The sequence below is a fragment of the Terrapene carolina genome, unplaced genomic scaffold (assembly GCF_002925995.2).
Source record: "Terrapene carolina triunguis isolate 2854851 unplaced genomic scaffold, T_m_triunguis-2.0 Scaffold113, whole genome shotgun sequence".
In the NCBI taxonomy this organism is placed as follows: Eukaryota; Metazoa; Chordata; order Testudines; family Emydidae; genus Terrapene; species Terrapene triunguis.
In genome coordinates, this window is record NW_020664464.1 from 3,106,733 (window position 1) to 3,127,631 (window position 20,899).

Genomic DNA, 20,899 nt, shown 5'->3' on the forward strand with positions numbered 1-20,899 from the left:
GTAGCTTTAGAAATTACACCAGCTGTCTGTTGTGTGATAGCTTATCCATCTGAATTTTAAGAGGCCAATCAGTACAGGTTTTCTTACTAGAAAGAATAGAAGAGAAATTCTGAGATGAGGAAACCCAAAATTTATTTGGTCTATAGTTTTAATAATAAAACTCTTTTCTATCCTGTTTGCTCCAAATAACCTGACTAATTAACCACTTCACCTTCTCACCTCTGCAAGGCAAAGTCTCAGACAAACTTATCTTAAAATGACTGGTTTATATAGGTTTAAAAAAAAAAAAAAAAACTTGCTAGAGCCAGTCCTCCATTTATCTGATAATGTGCAGAGATACAAGTTACAGCTCTGGTTGTGAGAATTCGCTATATTGATGTATTTCGCAGGGGAGATAGAGGAGTGCTACGTATCTTGTATGTGTTGTGTTCTGGCCCTATCACATGTCAAATGAAGTGACTTGAACGCTACATTGAGTAAAAAGATCACAATAAATTATATTTTGAAAAATCCTTCAATTCCTTGAGTCCCAGGAGCAGTCACAGGACAGCTGGGTCTGGGTTTTGGTTTAGTGTTTTCTTCTGAATGAGCCCTCTGAGTCAAACCCAGTAACAGCCCCAGCTGTCCATTTATAATTAAATTTCTAAGATACCAGCTGGGTATTTGTGTTTTGGCTACTTGTTTAACAATGTTAGCATTTAAATGATCACAACTTCAACGTCTATTTAACACCCCAGGAAGATAAATGAGCAAAGATCATACCTTTTTATATTCTCTGGCTCAGTCACTCATCAAGAAGAGCGGAGTAACATTCTGAGATGGAATGAAGCTGACTTGTGGCTGTAGATAGACATAGCCTTACAGCAGCAGAGCTGTAGCTCGGTAGTGTAGACACTTGCTACAGTGATGGAAGGGGTTTTTCCCATCGCTGTCGTAAATCCGCCCCCTCAAGAGGCCATCGCTAAGTTGACAGAAGAATTCTTTCATCAACCTAGCTGCACCTGCAGTGTGGGTTACTGTAGATGTACAAGTTGTGAAATTTTCATAGCCTTGAGTGAAGTAGCTAGGTCAACCTAAGTTTTACATGTAGACCAGGCCTTAGTACCTAGTCTATGTACCTAGTATTTTTAACTGGTAATACTTTTGTTTCTTATGAATACCTATTATATGAAAAAATGTTACACAGTTGGCACTAATTGCACCAGGGGCAGGAAATGCAGAATTAACCTTAATTGTGTTGTCTTGGCACCTAAACATTACAAATAGGGCTTTTATTACTTGATCACACAACATACAGCCAATGATGCATATGAGCTTCCCATCAAACTACTGACAAGTTCTTAGCACCTATATTGTTATAGGTGCAGGCTTGTGACTTTTTTGGATGGTTGTATTAACTGAAGCCCTCAGAAAAACAGAAGCAAGAATTGAAAGCAGGGCTCTTGCACAGCATTGAAAAGCACTAGCACCATGTGAGCATGCAAGAAATGCACGGGGGTCTCATCCAAAAGGCTTACAGACTAAAGAGAGTAGGTGAGCAAAGCCTGGAACTGGAAAAGGAGGCAGAGACTTGCTCAAGGTCACACAGCGAGTCAGCTAAATAGCTGTGTAGAGAATTCAGCTCTCTTAAGTCCTACTTCAATGCCCAATCCACTGGACTGCAGTGTTAATTTTTATTATTTATATATTAAAAAAATCTCCACCTGATACCAGTAGCTGTTGCCATGACAGAGATGTAAAAACTAGGCATTGTAAGGGTGGCATGCATCCAGACACACAGCCTCACTCCTACTCAGTGTCTAAAATTAGACCAGATTGGGCCTCTTCAAAACAATAGTCATCTGCTTTCAAGCATCAGTCACTGCCCCTGATACGACATGTGGCTGTAACTCCTGCGTCAGGTGCATCTTAAACTACCTTCCACAGATTTGTGCCTCGGTTTAGGTTTGTTAGAGTTTTAGAACATAAGCTATGAACAGATATGAGCTCTGCATATAGGTGACAAAGGGCAACATTAGGACTTGTGGCTGAGCAATGGCTATCCTGCCTAAAGCATTCAGAGTCTGGAGACCCCACTTACTCTAGGAGATCTCCTTGCCTCCTCTCAGGAATAGAGAGAGTACATGCACAAGAGCTCTTGCAACTAGTTCTGCCTGGGATCAACCAGAGCAGTGGCTCTCAACCTTTCCAGACTACTGTACCCCTTTCAGGAGTCTGATTTGTCTTGCGTACCCCCAAGTTTCACCTCACTTAAAAGTTACTTGCTTACAAAATCAGACAAAAATAGTGTCACAGCCTCACTATTACTGAAAAACTGCTTACTGTCTCATTTTTACCATATGATTATAGAATCAATTGGAATACAAATATTATACTTACATTTCAGTGGACCTGGACACATTTGGGGGAAGAGACCCCTCGTGGTGACCTGCTCAGGCAGTGTGCCAGAGTATTTTGAACTCCCAGAAGGAGTTACATTTCAGTGTAGAGTATATCGAGCAGTATAAACAAGCCATTGTCTGGATGAAATTTTAGTTTGTACTGACTGCGCTAGGGCTTTTTATGTAGCCTGTTGTAAGACTAGGTAAACATCTAGATGAGTTGATGAATCTCCTCAAACACCTCTGGGTACATATACCCCTGGTTGAGAACCACTCAATTCATCAGGGATGCTTTTTTTTAGCCTCTGGAGTTTAAAAAAAAAAAAAAAAAAAAAAGGAAAATCCACTAACATTATTCTTGTTGCTAGATCTCATGAATAAATCTCTAAATAGGTAAAATTTGTCTTACCTATAACAAAGTAGTCAAATGGGAACACAATCTTGACCCTCTGCTGCCAAGCAGAACCCATTTGTATGTAATGGAAATCACAGACCAGAGATTGTGACACTGGCTAACGGTGATGTTCCCAAGCACTAGAATGCCTTGGAGCAGGATCAGAGAGGGTTTCTTCTCCTGGGAGACATGACCCATGCTCATATTTCTACTATAGACGAGCTATGACCATCTCGCACTGGCCTGTCCAACTGTTGACCCCTATGTCCCCTGCTGCTGGTTGCTGAGGGAGAAGGAGGTGCACACTAAAAGAGCAGAAAGAATAAGATGAGAGCTGGGAGTTGATCCTTGCCGAGAGGCTGGCTGCTATGTTGGCGGAAGCCTGTGAGAAGCATGAGGCTTTTCGCGTCTTAGAGGGATGAAGCCATCTGCTTCTCAATGGCCCAGGGAAGGGCAAATGGGTCTGGTGAAAAAATTCATTTAAGGTACTCACTTCTTGGCACATACAAACTTGCCCTGTCTCAGTCCTACGGTCTTCAGTTCCTGCAGGGAAATGCATGTGCTATGAAAATGGCAACTAAGCCCAGGCATGGTACTGATACAGTTTGAGAGATTGCTAATTAGTATTTAGAACGATCTTTACCTTTTATCCGTGTACTACAGTTTTCCTTTAAGGAAAAGAATATTTTGTGCTGATACAACATGTTTCACCCTGAGCTTCTCAAGCACTTCACAAGCTAGCAAAACCTAGCTACAGAATTCAGTTATCTTAAATCTCAGTTCCCAGCTTGAGTGTTGAGGAAGAGGTAGTGGTTAGTCTATTAAACACCAACAACATTTGTTTCTAAACCAAGTATTTTCAATCTTGCCAAATCTTTTGGCATTTCCCACCCCATAACATTTAGCACTTTGCCAGCACAATGGTGAGGTAGACCTTTGCTTCTCACATTGAGGGAAAGCAGGAAACCTAGAACACCTTAGTTCCTCCTTGATTTTACTACTGCTGTACAATCTCACAGTAAAAAGTGATTTGAACAGATCAATGTTGCTTTCTAATCCTGCTCAGGCACTTGAGTTTACATCACAACAGCACCATTTTGCTTTACAAAACACCTAGTTACATTGCCCAATTGCATGAACCCTAGTAAAGCTGTGGTTTGAAAAGTAAGGCTGTAACTAAACTTATTCTGTATTCAGTTGCACAAGTATAATTTGTGAGAAACCAAGAGCTGTTCTTGCCTCTGTTAGAAGAGTTTGGCATCCCGACAGTGACTTGGTTATCTCACCTCCATTTCATGAAAAGGATTTGGAAATAATTCGTTCCTGGGAGAATAATGGAAGTTTGTCTTTCCCCCAATTCCCAGAATGCATTTTCAAATCTCCCACAAGACACTTATGGAGGGAGTTGTTGGGAAAAAATGGTTACCTATCTTTCCATAACGGTTGTTCTTCAAGATGTGCTGCAAATGTCCATTCCACTGTCGGTGTGTGCGCACACCTCATGAACAGCTGGAGATTTCCCCCTCAGCAGCACCTGTCAGGGTAGTGTGATTGGCCTCAATAGAGGACCATACTGCCTCTGACCCATGTCTGTTCCTTTCTAAGAAAGACTCAGAGAGGGGAAGGAGGATAGGTTGTGGAATGGGAATGTGCAACACCTCTCGCAGAATGACCGTTATGGAAAGGTCGGTAACCGTTTTTCTTCTTTGAATGATTGCGTATGTCCATTCCTCTGTAGGTGACTCACAAACACTTTGAACTGGAGGCAGGTTCGGCGTCTACTTAAACAGGGATTGTAAAACCACCTGTCCAAATCTGGCATCATCTCTCGATTGACGAGAGACGGCATAGTGAGAGGCAAAGGTATGGACCGATGATCACGTTGCCATCTTACAAATGTCCAGGATGGACACATGAGCTGGAAAAGCTGCCGGTGACCTAGCTGAGTGAGCTACAACTTTACTTGAAGGAGCATTATCAGCCAATCGGTAGCAATAAATTAATATAGCTGGAAATCCAGACAGCGATCTACTGCGTGGCCCTTTACTCTGTCTGAAACTGCAATGAAGAGATGAAACATAAACCTGAATGGCCCAGTCTGATCCAGATAAAAAGCCAAAGCTCTTCCGACATTTAGAGTATGGAGTTTTTCCTCCCATTTACTCAAATGAGGCTTTGGAAAGAAAGTTGGTAAGTAAATTGCTCGATTAATATGAAAATCAGAAACCACTTTAGTCAGGAATTTTGGGTGAGGCCTAAGGAAAACCTTATCCCTAAATAAAATTGTATAGGGAGGCTGTGATACTAAAGCTCATATCTCCCCTACTGTCCTGACCAAGGTTTCAACAACCAAGAGAGCCACCCTCATAGACAGGTGTAATAGAACAAGTTGCTAGCAGCTCACAGGAAGAACCCATCAACTTTGCTAGAACTAAATTTAAATTCCACTGTGGAACTGGGCTGTGAACCTGTGAGTATAATCTGTGCAAACCCTTTAGAAATCTGATGGACATAGGATTTGAAAAAATAGATTGGTTATCCATGGGAGGGTGGAATAGTTGCCTGGTGGACTCTGATGGAACTAAGAGCTAACTCTTGTTGTTTCAGAAACAAAAGATAGTCCAAGGTATGGTAAACTGGAGCTTGAACTGGGGCAACACCTCTTTGAGTAGACCCAACAGAGAATCTATTCCATTTTGCAAGGTAAATAGACCTAGTTAAAGGCTTCCTGCTACTCAGCAGAACTTTCTACACTCCCTTAGAGCAATCTCGTTCTGAGTTTGTCAACCATGGAGCATCGACGATGTCAAGTGCTGGGATGAAGGAGGTGGCGTAGTCCTGGGAGATCACCTCTCTCAGGAGCAACAGTAGAGGTTTGACTGACAGGTCTAGTAGAGTCGAAAACCAATACTGACTGGGCCATCCTGGGGGTACTAGAATAAGGTGAGAGGAATCTTGCTTGACTTTGGCCAAGACTTGGGGCAGGAGCAGAACTGGAGGGAAGGCCTACAACAGGCTTTTTGACCAGGGTAGGAGGAAAGCAACTGTCAGTGAACCTAGGCTGTGACTTGCTCAAGAACAAAACATGACATTTTGTTTGCTCTTACTGCAAAGAGGTCCACTCAGGAAGTTCCCCACTGCTGGAATATGGACCTGGACACATTTGGGGGAAGAGATCACGTGTGGTGACCTGCAAAAGACCTGATCAGGTAGTCTGCCAGAGTGTTTTGAACTCCCAGAAGGTAAGCAGCTTTCGGGACGGAACTGGCAATGCAAAATTTCCAAAGGATTGCCTCCTGGCATAACTTCATCGATCGAGCCCTCCTTGTTTGTCTACATAGAACATGGCTGCTGTGTTGTCTGAATATCAACAAATTCCACCCCAATATGTTGAAAGAACATCAGGCAGGCAAACAGATGGCCTGAAGCTCCCTGATATTTATATGGAGGCTTAGACCTGTGGAGACCAAAGCCCCTGAGTCTGAAGGGGACCTAAGTAGCTCCCCAACCTAGATTTGATGCATGTGTGACTGCAGTGTCTCTCTGCTGTGGAGGGTCAAAGGGAACTCCCATGCAAACATTCAAGGGTTTTATTCACTAGTCCAGGGAGGACAAGACCTGAGCAGGTTTTTGAACCACGATGTCCATATGATGATGGGTCAGTGAACAAACAGACAAACCAACCCTACAGTTCTCTGAGGTGCAGTCTGGCATGCTGCACCATGTAAGTGCACACCTCATGTGAACCTAGAAGTTTGTGGCAGAACCATAGTGCCAGGGTGCACTATTAGGTCTAGAGCAGTGACCTGCCTTTTTTGTAATCTCTGCTCTGGTAGGAAAGCCCTGACCTTTGTAGAGTTCAAGACAGCCCAATGAATTCTGTTCTTTGAACCAGAGTCAGGATAGATTTCTTTGTACTGATTAGGAAACCCAGTGCATCGAAAGTGGACTGAATAGTCACTATGCTGGAGAATACCCGAGACCTGGACTGGCCTCTTACTAGCCAACTGTCTAGGTAATGGAATAGGACTCCCAACCTTCGCAGGAATGCTGCAACTGCTGTCCTGCATTTTGTAAATACACAAGGGGCTGCTGACAGTCTGAAAGGCTGTACTGCAAATTGGTAGTAGGATCCATTGACTATGAAACTTTCTGATGAATCGCTACATGAAAATAAGCATCCTTTAAGTCAAGAGCCAAATACCAGTCCCCAGTAGCTAAGGCAGGGATAATAGATGCTAGAATAACCGTCCAGAATTGTTTTCTTTACGAAGAAATGGGAGTAAAATCCCTTTGGTCTGAATGATATGGGAACTTCCTGTATGGCCCCCACGAGAAGGAGAGACATCATCTCATGAAAAGGCACACTCGTGAAAGTGGCCTGTGAAGAGGGACTGGAAAGGCAGATGGAAAAGGGGAATAGAAATAAATTGAAGGGTGTATCCCAGTTCCATTGTGATTAACACCCACTGATCCATAGTGATGTAGGTCCAAGCAGGATAGACCGTTGACCAAAATGGTACTCTGGGAAGTGGTAGACTGCTCTCAACCAACAGGTCAAAATGATGGTTTAGAAGACCTGGTTTGCTTATAAGAACTGGCAGGTGCAGAAGAGGGGGGCAAATGGATGATGCTTCTTTTAACTTCTGCCTCTTTTTGGTCAGGTCCTGGGTATGTGGCAAGAAGGGATGAAACCGCTGGGACTACTGTGGGTGAAACAGTTTTCTTTTTTTTTTTTACTGGTGTATAAATCGCCAGAGACTTAAGGTTAAGCAACTCTGTGGCTGCCTCGACAGCCTTGGGTGTACCAAGGGTGCACCAGAAAGGGCTCCCGAGTCTGCTGTACCAAAAGGTGCACTGGGCCTTCAAGAACTGGTCTGAACAGCTCCATTCTGGGCTTCAGAGTCAGCAATCCCTCCTGATTTACGGACTGCCTCTAGGGTTGTCTCTTCTTTGAGCACACTTCTGAGTCCTTACCTCCACTCAGTGCCTTCACCATAGATTTCAAAGGCACCTTTAGCCAATCTTTGGAAGACTTATGTAGCCTCTTAGGTACCACCGAGAATCTGCCTCTTGCCTCAGTCGGATCGGGGGAGCACTCCTAACAGATGTGGACATACACAGACTCCATAAGCAGGTACTTGAGTCTGGCAGCCCTGTCTCTTTTTTTTTATTGGGGTTTGAACCATGTACAGATGTGCTCTTGTCACCCACATACACCTCTCCCAGACACTTAAGGCAGCTGAGGTGTGGGTTGCTCAATGGCATAGATTTGTTACATGAGCAACAGGCCTTGAAGCCTGGAGAAGGAGGCATTAGTCTGGTACCAAGCCTGGTACCCAAACGGGAACTGGTAATACCACTCTTGAAAAATACTACTCTAAATTTATTCTTGTATCTAACTATGTACGAACACAATACAATAGACTGAAAACTAATACTACCGGTATAGGTACTATGTACACTAAGAGGGAAGACTTGCAAATGCAATGATCACAGCTCCAACAACAGTCACTGGCAGTAAGAAGGGACAGTGGGGCCCTTTATACCTGTGTGCAGTGGCGCGAGGTACCAGAGGGCACTCACGCTGCCCCCAGGGGTACCACGGAGGGGAAAATCTGACAACTGCACGAGATACGCACACACCTACAGGGATATGTGCAGTCACTTGAAGCTGAACTGTGGGATCAGTACCCAGAACATAGTATAGGGACACATTGTAAAATTGCATGGGTAGACAGTGCAAAAATATTGTTTTCTTCAAAAAATTTTCCTGAGCAATAAAACACACTTCCTGACCAGCTCTAAGCATGTGGATGGTGTACACATCCCAGTGTAAAGCCACCATCTGCATATACAAAGTGAGTGAGTTTTTTTGTTTGCAGATTTAGCTGCACAGCCATGCCTCTCTGTCCCATCATCATTTGACTGCTTTAATGAGATCACATAGCTGAATGTGGTGACAGTTCGCATCTGCACAGGGAGTGATTCCAGAATAGCTGCTCCTGAGGAACTCCACGTGTTGATCCTCTTACTCCAGAGTAAGAGTGCCTTATTCTGAATTAGTTTAATCCACTTTGGAAAGAAACAAGTGGAAATAATAGTTTAGGGGAACCATGATTGTCTTTCCTGGACTTGAAAGACCGAGATTAGAATGCAGTACAAGATGACTGACGAGGGAAGGATTTATACCTTCCCAGACTCTAAGCCTGTCATTCAAGCAAAAGAAAATGATGTGAGAATTGTAAGACTGGATGGGACCTCAAGAGATTATCTAGTTCACTCCCCTACACTCATGGCAGGACTAAGTATTATCTAGCCCATCCCTGACAGGTGTTTGTCTAACCTGCTCTTAAAAATCTCCAATGATGGAGATTCCACAACCTCCCTAGGCAATTTATTCCGATGCTTAACCGCCCTAACAGGAAGTTTTTTTCCTAATGTCCAACCTAAACTGTCCTTGCTGCAATTTAAGTCCATTGCTTCTTGTCCTATCCTCAGAGGAGAACAATTTTTCTCGCTCCTCCTTGTAACAACCTTTTATGTACTAGAACTTAAACAACTTTTATAGCCAAACTCTTACAGGTCTCTAATAAAGTACAGAGGCCCAAATTTTCATCTGTACACAATATAAAATTTTAGGCTGCAAAGAAGCCATTTGCAGCTCCCATGTTGGGGTTGATTGCAAGCCTGTTGCATGCGGTAGTTTAGTGTTGCTCTACCCAGCTGCCTGTGACCACAAAGAACCAGAAGGTAAGCCAGGGATTGCTGGAGCAAAGTGATGGTCCAGATACTCCCTTTTACCTCACCACGGCCACTATGCCCTCTATTTTGAGGGCCAGGTGGACAACAGCGCAGGAGGTGAACCAACAGTTCATATTGGGATCTGTGTGGAGTACCTATCGCTTTAGAAACAAGTGAACTCCTAACCGTCTCCCTTAATGCATTTGGTCAACTGTACAGTGTATACATTTCATCTGAGGAAAATCTGTTTTAAATTCACACCTTACCTTATTCTGGATTAATTTTGATGTGTAGACAGTTGAGGGTTATGCTGGGAGCAGCAGTGGCTACTGTTGAATTTGGAGGTGGAATTCAAGGTGGTATTTTTAATATCCTGTAAGGAAGACATTTTATTTTACTATACCTAGTACATAATTTTATATTTTAATTCTATTAAAAACTATACAAAGATCAATGTTCAGTTCTGCAAATTGCTGCATTGTTTAGTTTCTTAATCACTCATTCAGTGTCAACACTATGGATGCAAATTGTTTTCTCTATATATTTCTGGTTAAGGGACAAAAACTGCTCGTGTATAGGAGCTATATATATGGATGTACTAAAATTTAGTACCTTAATAGGTTTTGTATCTTCTAGTGATTATTTAAGTGGATTCTGGTATATGTAAATGTACAGATCTTAGTGTTTATGTAATCAAACTTTTTAAAGCTCAGTCTATGTGGCTTGTGGACCTAGTGTCCCTGAGCAGCAGCAGCCTCTCTCCTTGTGACTTGCTGCTACAATTTAACTTATTGGTTTTCATCATAACTAGGCCCCTGCTCCTGCAAGTTACACCGAGTGGGTCCATGGTCCAATTATGCATCTTAATCTGCAGGATTGGGGCCTTTGATTGTAGGCTTCTCAAGGCAAGGATGCTATGACCTCTATTTTAAAGGGTCATGCACAGCTATGGCTCTATATAATTAATAAAAATGTGAAGCATAATAGACATGGTGTTATGCACCTGGATAACAGAAATGCTAAATTTAAACTAATATTTAGCCTTACTGAATATATACTACCTGCATCCAGGTTTAAATGGAAAGACCCATCTACACTACGAAAACAATATAGTCTAGGGACGCACTTACAACACAATTAAGTTGTGTCTCACAATAAATGTAACAGGGTCAGATAACTGGGCCAAATATTTAAGTGAGATTTAGCCCACTTTTGTGACCTAGTTACAACACTGCAAATTTTAACAATGTCTCCTGACTTGATGGCTTGTCCTTTTATGTTACTAAGTATTTTCTAAAAGTTGAGATGGGGCATTCAGGAGCCCTCTCTACTTTGCTTGTTCTAAACTCCTGATCAGGAAAATAGTGGAAACCTTCCCTAGATATTATATATAGCTATCCCCGTTTTGGTTGAAGGGGATTGGGGGACCTAGGGAGAGACACTGCATCTGTATTACTTTTGATGCTAGGCTGCTTTATTACTTAGTCTTCATGAATATTGTTAGAAGATAAGAATGATAGGGAAAACTACTAATGCAAAAGTTAAATTTTTATGTGTAATAGATGTGGGTGACAATACAGACAGATATCTCCATCTATACACACATAGGTATCCACTTAAAATAAACATTGAGCTATCCAGGGACTCCATTTTAGTGCACATTAATTCAGATTACATACAAGGAGTTTTTTCCTTAAACATGTAGGAAAATAAACAAATTGCTTGCATCTATAGTTTAGACACTGCAATTAAGAGAAGTTTTAAAAATGGAGCATAAGTTTATAGAATTGTATGTTAACTAATTTGTAACAGAATATAATTGAGTGCTAGTGTAGAAAAATGTCTTGCTTACAAGACACAATAAAACTGAGTGATTCTGAAACTTTCCATCTACACCCTACAGACAGCTAGGAAAAACACATCAGTGCTCTTGCTCTTCACATTCATACACCCTACACTGCTACTGTTTCGAAGAATGACAAGAAGTTTGCTCCAAAAAGCTAAGTTTAGTATAAGCATTGAAAAATTGTTAATTTCCATTTGACTCTCCACAATACATCACTCGTTGTGTTGGTTAAGCTGTCTTCACAGGCACATGGTATTTTACATATTTTGTTAGGTGAGCAAGCAGCTGGCCACAAGGATTTATTTTTGATAAGTGTAACTCAAGTTTTTTGCCAGACCAATATGAGAGTTCAGCTGGACATTGTTATTGATCTGCACTAAACAAAATGCCCTACTACAGAGGCGCCCAACTAGAACGTACATTAAATTATCTTAAACTTTTTCTTAATGGCAGTATGTTAGTATCATTTCTATAGTGTTGCATTTAAAGCCTGGCTGAAGGATCATGTTCAGGTTGTGGGTTGTTGTGGAAGGGATACATGAGGTTATAGCAATGCACAATGCACACAAGAAAAATAAACCATGCCCCAATAAGTTTAACTACTAGTTTTGCTCAAAGCCCACAGGTCATTCTAAGCTGCTGAAATGATTTAGCAAACAAAATATTTTCAGTCAGCAAAGTCCTGTCAAGAGACAACATAACAAGAATGTAGTAAGTTTACATAAAGACTCCCAATCCAATGAACCTCTGGGAATTGAGGCTCAACTACTTAAGGCATTCTCCCCTTTCCCCCAATCAGTCACTCTTTTAGCCCTTCTCCTGAGCACCTGTGCAAGTAGAGGCAGAGACTGAGCAAGAGTTAACACCTTATAACCAGGCAGATCTACCTCTTTCATTTCACGATTTGATCAGCAGCTGATCTTTAGTTCTTTGCAGAATGCAAGAAAATAGTGCCTAAGGGGCCAACACCTTATAAGAACCTTTTACCTGAGGATACATCTACATCAGAGCTGGAAAGTATAAATTCCATCTCGAGGAGACATACCTATGCTAGGGCTGATCAAGGTAGTACACTAAAAAAGGGAAGTGTGGCCGTGGTGGCGTGACTGGGGAGGGACTAGCCACCCTCAAGTACAATCCGGTCCAAGACCATAAGTACATACTTAGGGAGGGGAGGAGAGGAGGGATAGCTGCTCCCTACCATCATGGTTACACTTTTATTTTTAGCATGCTAGCTTGATTAGAATTAGCATAGCTATCTCTCCTCAAGCTTGAATTTACACATTCCAGCTTCAATGTAGACATACCTTAAGTTATTCAGGCCCTGTTCCTTGCTTGGTGGGAAAAAAGAGAATGGTTAGTTTGAAGTTAGACCATTTTGGTGCTTGATTTCTGCATAGAAATGCTCTAACTGCAGAGCAGATCTGCCCTTTCTGGAAAACCTCCCTATTCTAAATAATTCTAAAGATGGGCTGTGCTATTTTAGATCAATATGAATACTAAAACTCTTACCTAAGACACTTTCCTATTGCTCCTGTATGGATATGGTAAATAAAGTGGTGTGTAGTATTTAAATTGTACCTTTTCCCTCTAACAATGGATGCATATGTAGTAGCTTTTTCTTAGAGTGGAAGGTTTCGTGATTATGTAACGAAAGATGCTGTTGTAATGCATACAGATAATGGGCAAGAGGGGTAAGGCTGCTGTCTTAAATCTCAAATATGATTTTACATTAGTGATTTCTTTTCCCTACATACACCTCTACCTCGATATAATGCTGTCCTCGGAGCCAAAAAAATCTTACCGTGTTATAGGTGAAACCGTGTAATATCAAACTTGCTTTGATCCACCGGAGTGTGCACCCCCCCCCCGGAGCACTGCTTTACCACATTATATCCGAATTTGTGTTATATCGGGTCACGTTATATCGGGGTAGAGGTGTACAATACAGACTAAGCTGTATTGAGACTAACAGTGTCGTATATCAATTCAACAATATTTCATATTGCACTGCTCCTGCAATTGTCAGAAAACATTTTCATACAATATCCACAACAGTCAAATTAATTTGAGGGGTTGGTAACAGACTCATGACAAGTCAGGGAACATGGAATTAATCTCATCAGATTCAGTGATGAGACCAGTGCTTCTGGATACAGAAACTCAAAACATCAATGACACATCTATAGCATCTGCCTAACTGGATCAGCATGTATATGTACATAGTTATACAAATACCTTTGATTAGATTCACTCAAGTTTGAAATGTTAGTGTCAATAATGCAATTACTATGCTATTAAAAATGTATACTATAAGAAAACAATTCTGTACAACAAACTTCCTAAATGTTACTTGCTGAGCATCTGTAATTTTTTTTTTTTTTTTTGGGCTGGCCAAATAATTCCCTTCACCTGAACACCATAGTAGGCAGCAGGCAAGTTCTGCCCCGCAGGTAAACTTTCACAGTTTTGCAAGACTGTTACACAACAGTGAACAATTTTAACTTTCCAGTACTAGAAACAACCTTCTGATAAAGTACTAATGGAACAGAATATACACACTTCCCTTTTCTCTTAGCGATTTTGATGAAAGGGCACCACCTGCTGCCTTCACACCTACATTTGTCTATCTAGCAGCTTTTGATATGGAAAAACATGACTGAATATTGGGTAAAAGCACTGCAATCTATGAAGTAATTGGACACTATATACAGAACAAATCCCTGACACCTAAACATTTTCAGCCTCCCACAGATTATATATAATTATCAATCTGATGGGACACTGGCAGGCACAATGCTGAGCTTGGATTTCTAAATTCACCGTTCTCCTCTCTCTGTCAAAGGAATGCTACATTCATTTTCTTAAATTCAGTTTGACAGAGATACATCCAAGTTCTGCAGTTTTGAAAATCTCAACTGTCTAGGTCTACCTCCCAAAATAAGTTTTAAAATAAGACAAAGGTGTCATTGTAAGGTATGTTAATCTTTGTATTTCATGAGAAAAGGGGATATTTTCAAGGACACAGAGTTCAATAGGAGTTGGGTGCTTTGTCCCCTTTGTGGCTTTGAAAGTCTTCTGGATAGTGTTTCCTTGATGTATTTCAGGAAACTTAGGTCTTGTAGCCTAAACTAATTCCAAGACAAACTCTTGGATCAATCTTCTTTCTTGTTCCTTTAGTTGTTCAAAATTAGACCTGGGGTTGGCAATAATACTTCTGAACCATATGAACACCTGTTAATTTAAGCAACTCTCAACACAAAAAAATATGCACAATCACTTGCTTCTGTATCCATTTAAATTCTTTACTTTTTAGAAATTGTTCAAGACAATCTTTTCTGATCTATGTGCATCAATAGGTACAATAGAAATATCAGGTCCGTTTTTTCCTAGTATGACATCTATAATACCAAAAGCATACCACAGAAGGTCACCTAGCATTATATATTGGCACAATGAGGTTGCAAGAACAAAACTAAACTTTTGTTTAAAAAATGAGTGATTAAGTATACTTATACATTAACATTTTAATTGCTATAAAAATGCTTTCAACTCCTACAAAACACAGTGAAAAGACAAATCTGACTAACATCAGAGTTTTGAAAACTATGCACAAACGGGTCAGTATTTTAGGAAGAGGATAGGTTTATACAAATGAAGCAGTCTGGCAGTTTAAAAAAGTTGTCTATACTTTTTCCTGCCATTAACTAGACATTAACATATAGCAGTCAGGTAAAAATATACTACAGTTCCAACTCTTATGACATACAAGCATTTTTTCAGTTTCCTAAATGGACTTTCTTTTCACATTTGAACTGTGTATAGCCTGTATAATACTGGACAAAACTATCAGCAAGAATGTTTAAATACCATATATACTCGTTCATTAGCCCGTTCGTTTATAATTTGACCCCCCAAGATGGTTAGGTAAAAATACCAAAAAGCTGACCCTATATTTCAGGGATTGGCAAACTTTGGCTCCTGGCCAGTCAGGGTGAGCCGCTGGCGGGTTGGGACGTTTTGTTTACATGGAGCGTCTTATTTTAAACTCTATGGAGTCCTTGAATTGAATATCTAATACATTGTCGTTTTGTTTACTTGGGAGCATCTGCAGGCATGGAGCCCCTCAGCTCCCTGTGGCTGCGGTTTGCCGTTCCCAGCCAATGGGAGCTGCGGGAAGTGGCTGGGAACGGCGAACCGCGGCCACAGGGAGCTGAGGGGCTCCATGCCTGCAGATGCTCCCAAGTAAACAAAACGACAATGTATTAGATATTCAATTCAAGGACTCTATAGAGTTTAAAATAATCAAATTTTGGTGTAGACCCGTTTATAAGCCGACCCCTGCTCTTTGATGCGACACTTTTTTACCAAAAATATTTGGCTTATGATCGAGTATATACGGTCCTTTTAAAACCAAGATTAAAGGGGATTTTTATTCCACAAAATTTTAAACATTAAAATACTATGCTTATAAAATTATTTAAAACTTTCAGCAGTCTACATTTGAAATCCAAAACTTAAACAACCCTCTTTTATTTATACTTCTAAAAAAATTCCAGTGGCATCATTTAGTTTCAGAGGCAGAGTCCATTGATGTTTTTTCAAGCTCTCTTTCTTCACCAGATGTTCTAGAGAAATAATAAAGCAGAAAGAGGTTAATACTCCCCTCACACCAAACGTGAAGTTCCCCATGCAATAACAATAAGTAAAGATTACTAGATCCAGAGTAGTTTTATAGACTAAAAGCCTCAAAGTTATTCCCCCTTCCCAGCTAGTCATGCTCATTTAGTAACTAATCCTCTTTGAACAATTTGCTAATGGACCTTGAGACTTCTTTCATGTGAACATGATGCATCACATTGCTTTAACGAAAGTTACTAGTTGTAACTTAATATTGTTCCAGTGCACTAATTATTCAACATGTGCCCAGATTTTTTCCAAGATATTTTAGTTAAATGGTAAGCATGCCTATTAAACCAAAAAAAGGTCCTTCTCAACCTGTCCCTATTGAACATATTTGGGAAAGATGTAACTCTCCACTGTTTTCTCAAATTATTATAATACATCTTCAAAAGGTATGAAAACACAGATGTCACAGATTTTTCTAGCTAGCAGATGGGTTAAAGATGCATCTGTGATTACTTTGTACAGTAGTACAGAACTGTTTACATGAGCACTATTGTCCATTAGACTGCAGTGTAAATTTAGAAAAAAGTTTATGGACTGCTTGCTCAGATAGATAACCTTGGGGTGTTTTGTATAAAATAACGAGGAAATAAACATATGAATATAGTAAACCAGGTGAATAGAAACAGATTAGTAAAGGTGATTAATACAAATATTAAGTCATATGGTGCATAACACAATTCTTTCCGTTGTATTATTGTGAAAAACAACTGACAGTAAGAAAATTTCACTTCACAGCTGGAGAGACAGCCTATTTGGTTGCCAAGATTGTATTGCATAAGTTTAAGGCTGGTTTTAGGACATTTACCTGGGAATGCCATAGTTTTATCATGGAAAAGAATCAAGTTTGTAGTCTAAGGGCTTCTCTACATGAGAAAGTTGTGCCAATTTAACAAAAGTTGTGAATTTAAAAACTGATTTAGTCTAATTCTAATCCTAAACTGATGCAAATGGATGTGTAGACTCTTATTTTGGTTTAAACCAGGTTTATTTCAGTTTAGCATAAATTGTTAGGGAACAGGTTTAAGCTAAATCAAAATAAGTTTTTTCAGTTGCTCTTATTTCTTACAAGTGTCCACACATGGGTTTGCATTGGTTTAACAAAATCTGCTAAAAATTAGAAATTGTATCTTCTTAACTTGAATGTGTGTAGACAAGGCAAAGAGCACCCTCTGCTAACCACAATTTACAAAGTTTCAGCCAACACTCCCAGGATAACCAGTTTCATTCCTCTTCTCTACTGCTTAAAAGAAATAAAAGTATCAGTGGGAATGCAGGTGTGTGCTGAAATAGTCATTCCACTCTTCAGGGAATCTTCCCATGTATTACAGAGAGATACAAAAAGCATGAACGCCATTTGAAATGCAAATGCCAAGAGCTAAGAATCTACATTCGAGAAAGTTAGCTTATTTTTATAAGCAGATACTTGCTCTCTCTTGTTTGAGTTTTAAAAAGGGAATTAGTGAAATATTAAAGAGTGCACCAACAAGTTTAAGTGCAAATGCTAAATAGCAAGAATAAGAAACTGTTACTTACCTGAAGGTAACTGCTTCTTCCACATGTGTCGTACATATATATTCCACTGCTGGTACACAGATGCCCAATGAACTCAAGTTCATTCTGGCCAGCAGTGACCATTGGAAGGTGGGGCCTCCAAAGTATCCTTGTGTCTTCAAAGGCATAAAGGGCAGGGCCAATCACCTCTTAGTTCCTTCACCAGTACTAAGCCAGATGGTAGACTTCGTAGTAGCAGGGAAGGGAGGCCAGTCATGGAATATATATGGAAAATACATCTCAAAGAACCACAGTTACTGCAAGGTTAGTAACAGTTTCTTCTTCTTCGAGTGTTTGTGCATACATATTCCACTGTTGGTGGCTCTTGAGCAGTGACCTAGCTTACAGGAGGTGGGTGCTAGGAGTCTACCTTAATAGTTGTAGGACAGACCTATCAAAATTAGCTTCAGATATTGATGCTTCCACTATAGCGTAACGCTGGGGCAAACATGTCCACTCAACCCCAAGGAGGTGCCCTACATATTTCCAGCATGGGAACATTTCTCAAAAAAACAAAATAGAATGAGCTGTCCCTCTCAATGATGGGTCTACACTGGTCAATTCATAGCATAGCTTAAGAAAAGCAGAAACTCAGTCTCTGTTGAAATTGCCTGGTCTTTATAGGCTATGAACAGTCTCAGTATATTCTAATTGACTTGGTTCTATCTATGAAGAAAGAGCACCCTTAGAACATTTAGGGTGTGAAGCTTAGCCTTGCCTTTGTCTGAAAGTAGTTTTAAGAAAAAAGTACATATAGGTGTATAACCTGATTAAAAAGAAACGTAGAGATTACTTTCAGTAAAATCTTAAGACACCATGTCTTAATGAGAAGACCTACATGGAGGCCCTGCCACTAGCACTTGCATTTCTCCTATCTTTCTGGTCAATGCCATTACTACTAGCAAGGCTATTCTGATGGAACGATGAAATAGGAACATTCAGTTAAATGGCTAGAAAGGTGGACCATTAACCCTGTCAATACAAATATTTAGATCCCAAGAAAATGGAGGTTCTTTAACTGGGAGATATACTCTTATAAGACCTTTTAGGAATCTGGCCACCATAAGTGTGAAGGTGTGGAGTACCCTAAATTTGAGGTAGTGGGAATTGCCCACTTGATGTCTCAGATACTTTCTATGGCAAAGGTGAATTGCTATATGGAAAAGATGGTCTTGGAAATAGAGATCTGTCTATCAGTCATGTGGATCTAAGGTTGGGACTAACGATGCTGGAGTCACCCTCTGAACTTCAGCTTGCAAATGAAAGTGTTCAGCTGTCTCAAGTCCAGAACAGGATTACAGCACCCCCCTTCTTTTTGGGAATCAGAAAATAAGTAAAACCCCTTTCCCCTATGATCTTGAGGCACTACTCTACTGCTCTGAGATTCAGAAGTGATTGCATCTCCTGATGTAACATACTTTCAGGAGAGGGGATGGAGAAGATCTGGAACTGGATGCATTAGACCATCTCCACAATTTCTAGCACGTCGTGGTCCGTAATCATGGTGCTCCAGATCCCCCCAAAATTTAAAAACTGATTCCCAAATGGAGAGGATACAATAGGAGGATTCTATAGAATTTGTACGTTGCTCCCATTAAGAAATCATATCTGCTACCTTGAGGACAATGAGGGTGGATAAAGTTGACTTCCTTCTGGGGAATTTTTGGCACTTCTTAAGTAGATCAGGTTGCCTGTATTGGGTGTAAAAATATTGACTTTGTTGTGCTTGAGACTTAAGGTGCTTACACTTGGAGGTCTACATTCCTGCACCAAAGGATCTCAACATAGCATGGGAGTTCTTTAGAGAGTGTAAGGCCTCAGCTGTTTTAGCACGGAAAAGCTCACATCTCTCAAGGAAGAGTCACAGTTGTAATTTATTCTTCTTTAGAAATCCCTGGTGATTGGAGCCATGATGACTTCCTCATATCAACTGGGAATTTCCAGATCTATGGCTGTATCTGCAGCATCAAGGGCTGCTTGGAAGAATGTATGCACCTTTGCGAATCAGCAACAAACTCCTTCACGTTGTGTTGAGGAAGTTTGTCTGCAAAGGTAGATATGCAGTCCCAATTAAAATAATCATATTTCACCAACAGGACCTGGTAATTGGCAATTCTAATTTAGAGATATGTAGAATAGTTTTACATCCAAGTAAATCTATTTTTTTGAGTTTCTTGTCTTTTGATTGGCTCTGTCCTGATCTCTCATACACCATAGTAAATCACGTAAGACCTGGGTGTGGGACGAATATAAAAAATGTCTCGAAACCCTGTGAAGGCACTTGGTAGTGATGTTCTGCTCTCTTTGATGTTGCAGGCATCTGCCACAGCAACTTTGCCAGCTCTAAAACCCTTTCATTGATGAGCATTGCAAGAAGTACTAGTACCGAGAGTCATAGGATGTCCAGGAACTTGTGTGGTTTTTTTTTTACACTGGACCACCTCAGCTGGAAGCGTCAGCCATTCTGTGTAACAAGTTGTGGAATATGTTGTAACCATCTGGGGTTGAGGTAAATGACACAGGAACCACCTCATCCAGGGATGACGAATGAGCTGGAACAGCATGGTCCTCTGCTTGTGACTACTAATCAGAGCTATATCCAGTCTGTTCAGCAGGCTGTAAGGCTCTCAAGTGAGGTGAGGGATCTAGTCCTAGATTGAGATGCAGACACTGGCCTTCCAGCATGATGAATTCCCCACAGAGTCCAATATCACAGAGTACTATCTCTTCTAGAGCTTCTAGGTCTATGGTAATAAGACAGCTCTCGACTCTCTCTCAAGTGTATACTGGCCTGAATACTTAGACACTCTGGAATTAGCCAATGAAACTTCCCTTAGAGCCTGAAGAGGAGAATGAATAGTCCTCCTAAGGAGAAGCAACTGTACCAGCTAGTGTACAGGCAGCACTCTCAGACTGTGCTCTGGCCAGTATTGCTGATGCGCTCAATAGTGGTGTCGGAGCAGCAGTCAGAACCAGAGACACACCTTCACTAGTGCTAATAATGGGAAACCCAGTACTGAAGAAACCAGTAAGGGTCTTTAAATAATGTATAGGCCTTTGGTACCAAATACACTGGTACAAGGCAGACAATACTGTAGACATCAGTACCAGAGGCTTCATGCTAAGAGGTCAGTACTAGGCATTTTATGCAGTACCGAGGAAACTGGTCAAAGGTACAGTGACCAGTGCCTGACTGGGTGCCAGAGACACCTTTTTTAGGCCTCATGCTACCCTTTTTGTCTGAGGCTTGAGAGGGGGATCTGGTGAAGGATACCTAAATCTCTTCTTTCTGTG

The 20,899-nt window shown here is 40.8% G+C and overlaps 1 protein-coding gene and 2 long non-coding RNA genes across 4 annotated transcripts in view; 2 read left to right on the forward strand and 1 right to left on the reverse strand.

Annotated features, from left to right (window-relative positions):
- The first annotated feature begins 4,523 nt into the window (after nt 1-4,523).
- Nucleotides 4,524-6,242, forward strand: LOC115271212. Its single transcript, XR_003899823.1, has 3 exons — nt 4,524-4,965; nt 5,383-5,478; nt 5,890-6,242. It is a non-coding gene; the product is annotated as an uncharacterized LOC115271212 (long non-coding RNA).
- Nucleotides 6,243-7,596: 1,354 nt separating this feature from the next.
- On the forward strand, nt 7,597-20,014 carry LOC115271213. Its single transcript, XR_003899824.1, has 3 exons — nt 7,597-7,912; nt 19,494-19,657; nt 19,922-20,014. It is a non-coding gene; the product is annotated as an uncharacterized LOC115271213 (long non-coding RNA).
- The window catches only part of PSIP1 (PC4 and SFRS1 interacting protein 1), a 61,578-nt gene continuing 56,372 nt past the window's right edge, over nt 15,694-20,899 (reverse strand). For both annotated transcript variants that reach the window (XM_024211079.2, XM_024211077.2), the window contains exon 17: nt 15,694-15,993. In XM_024211079.2, coding sequence (XP_024066847.1) covers nt 15,930-15,993 — 64 coding nt within the window. In that variant the 3' untranslated portion in view covers nt 15,694-15,929. The remainder of the gene's footprint in view (nt 15,994-20,899) is intronic.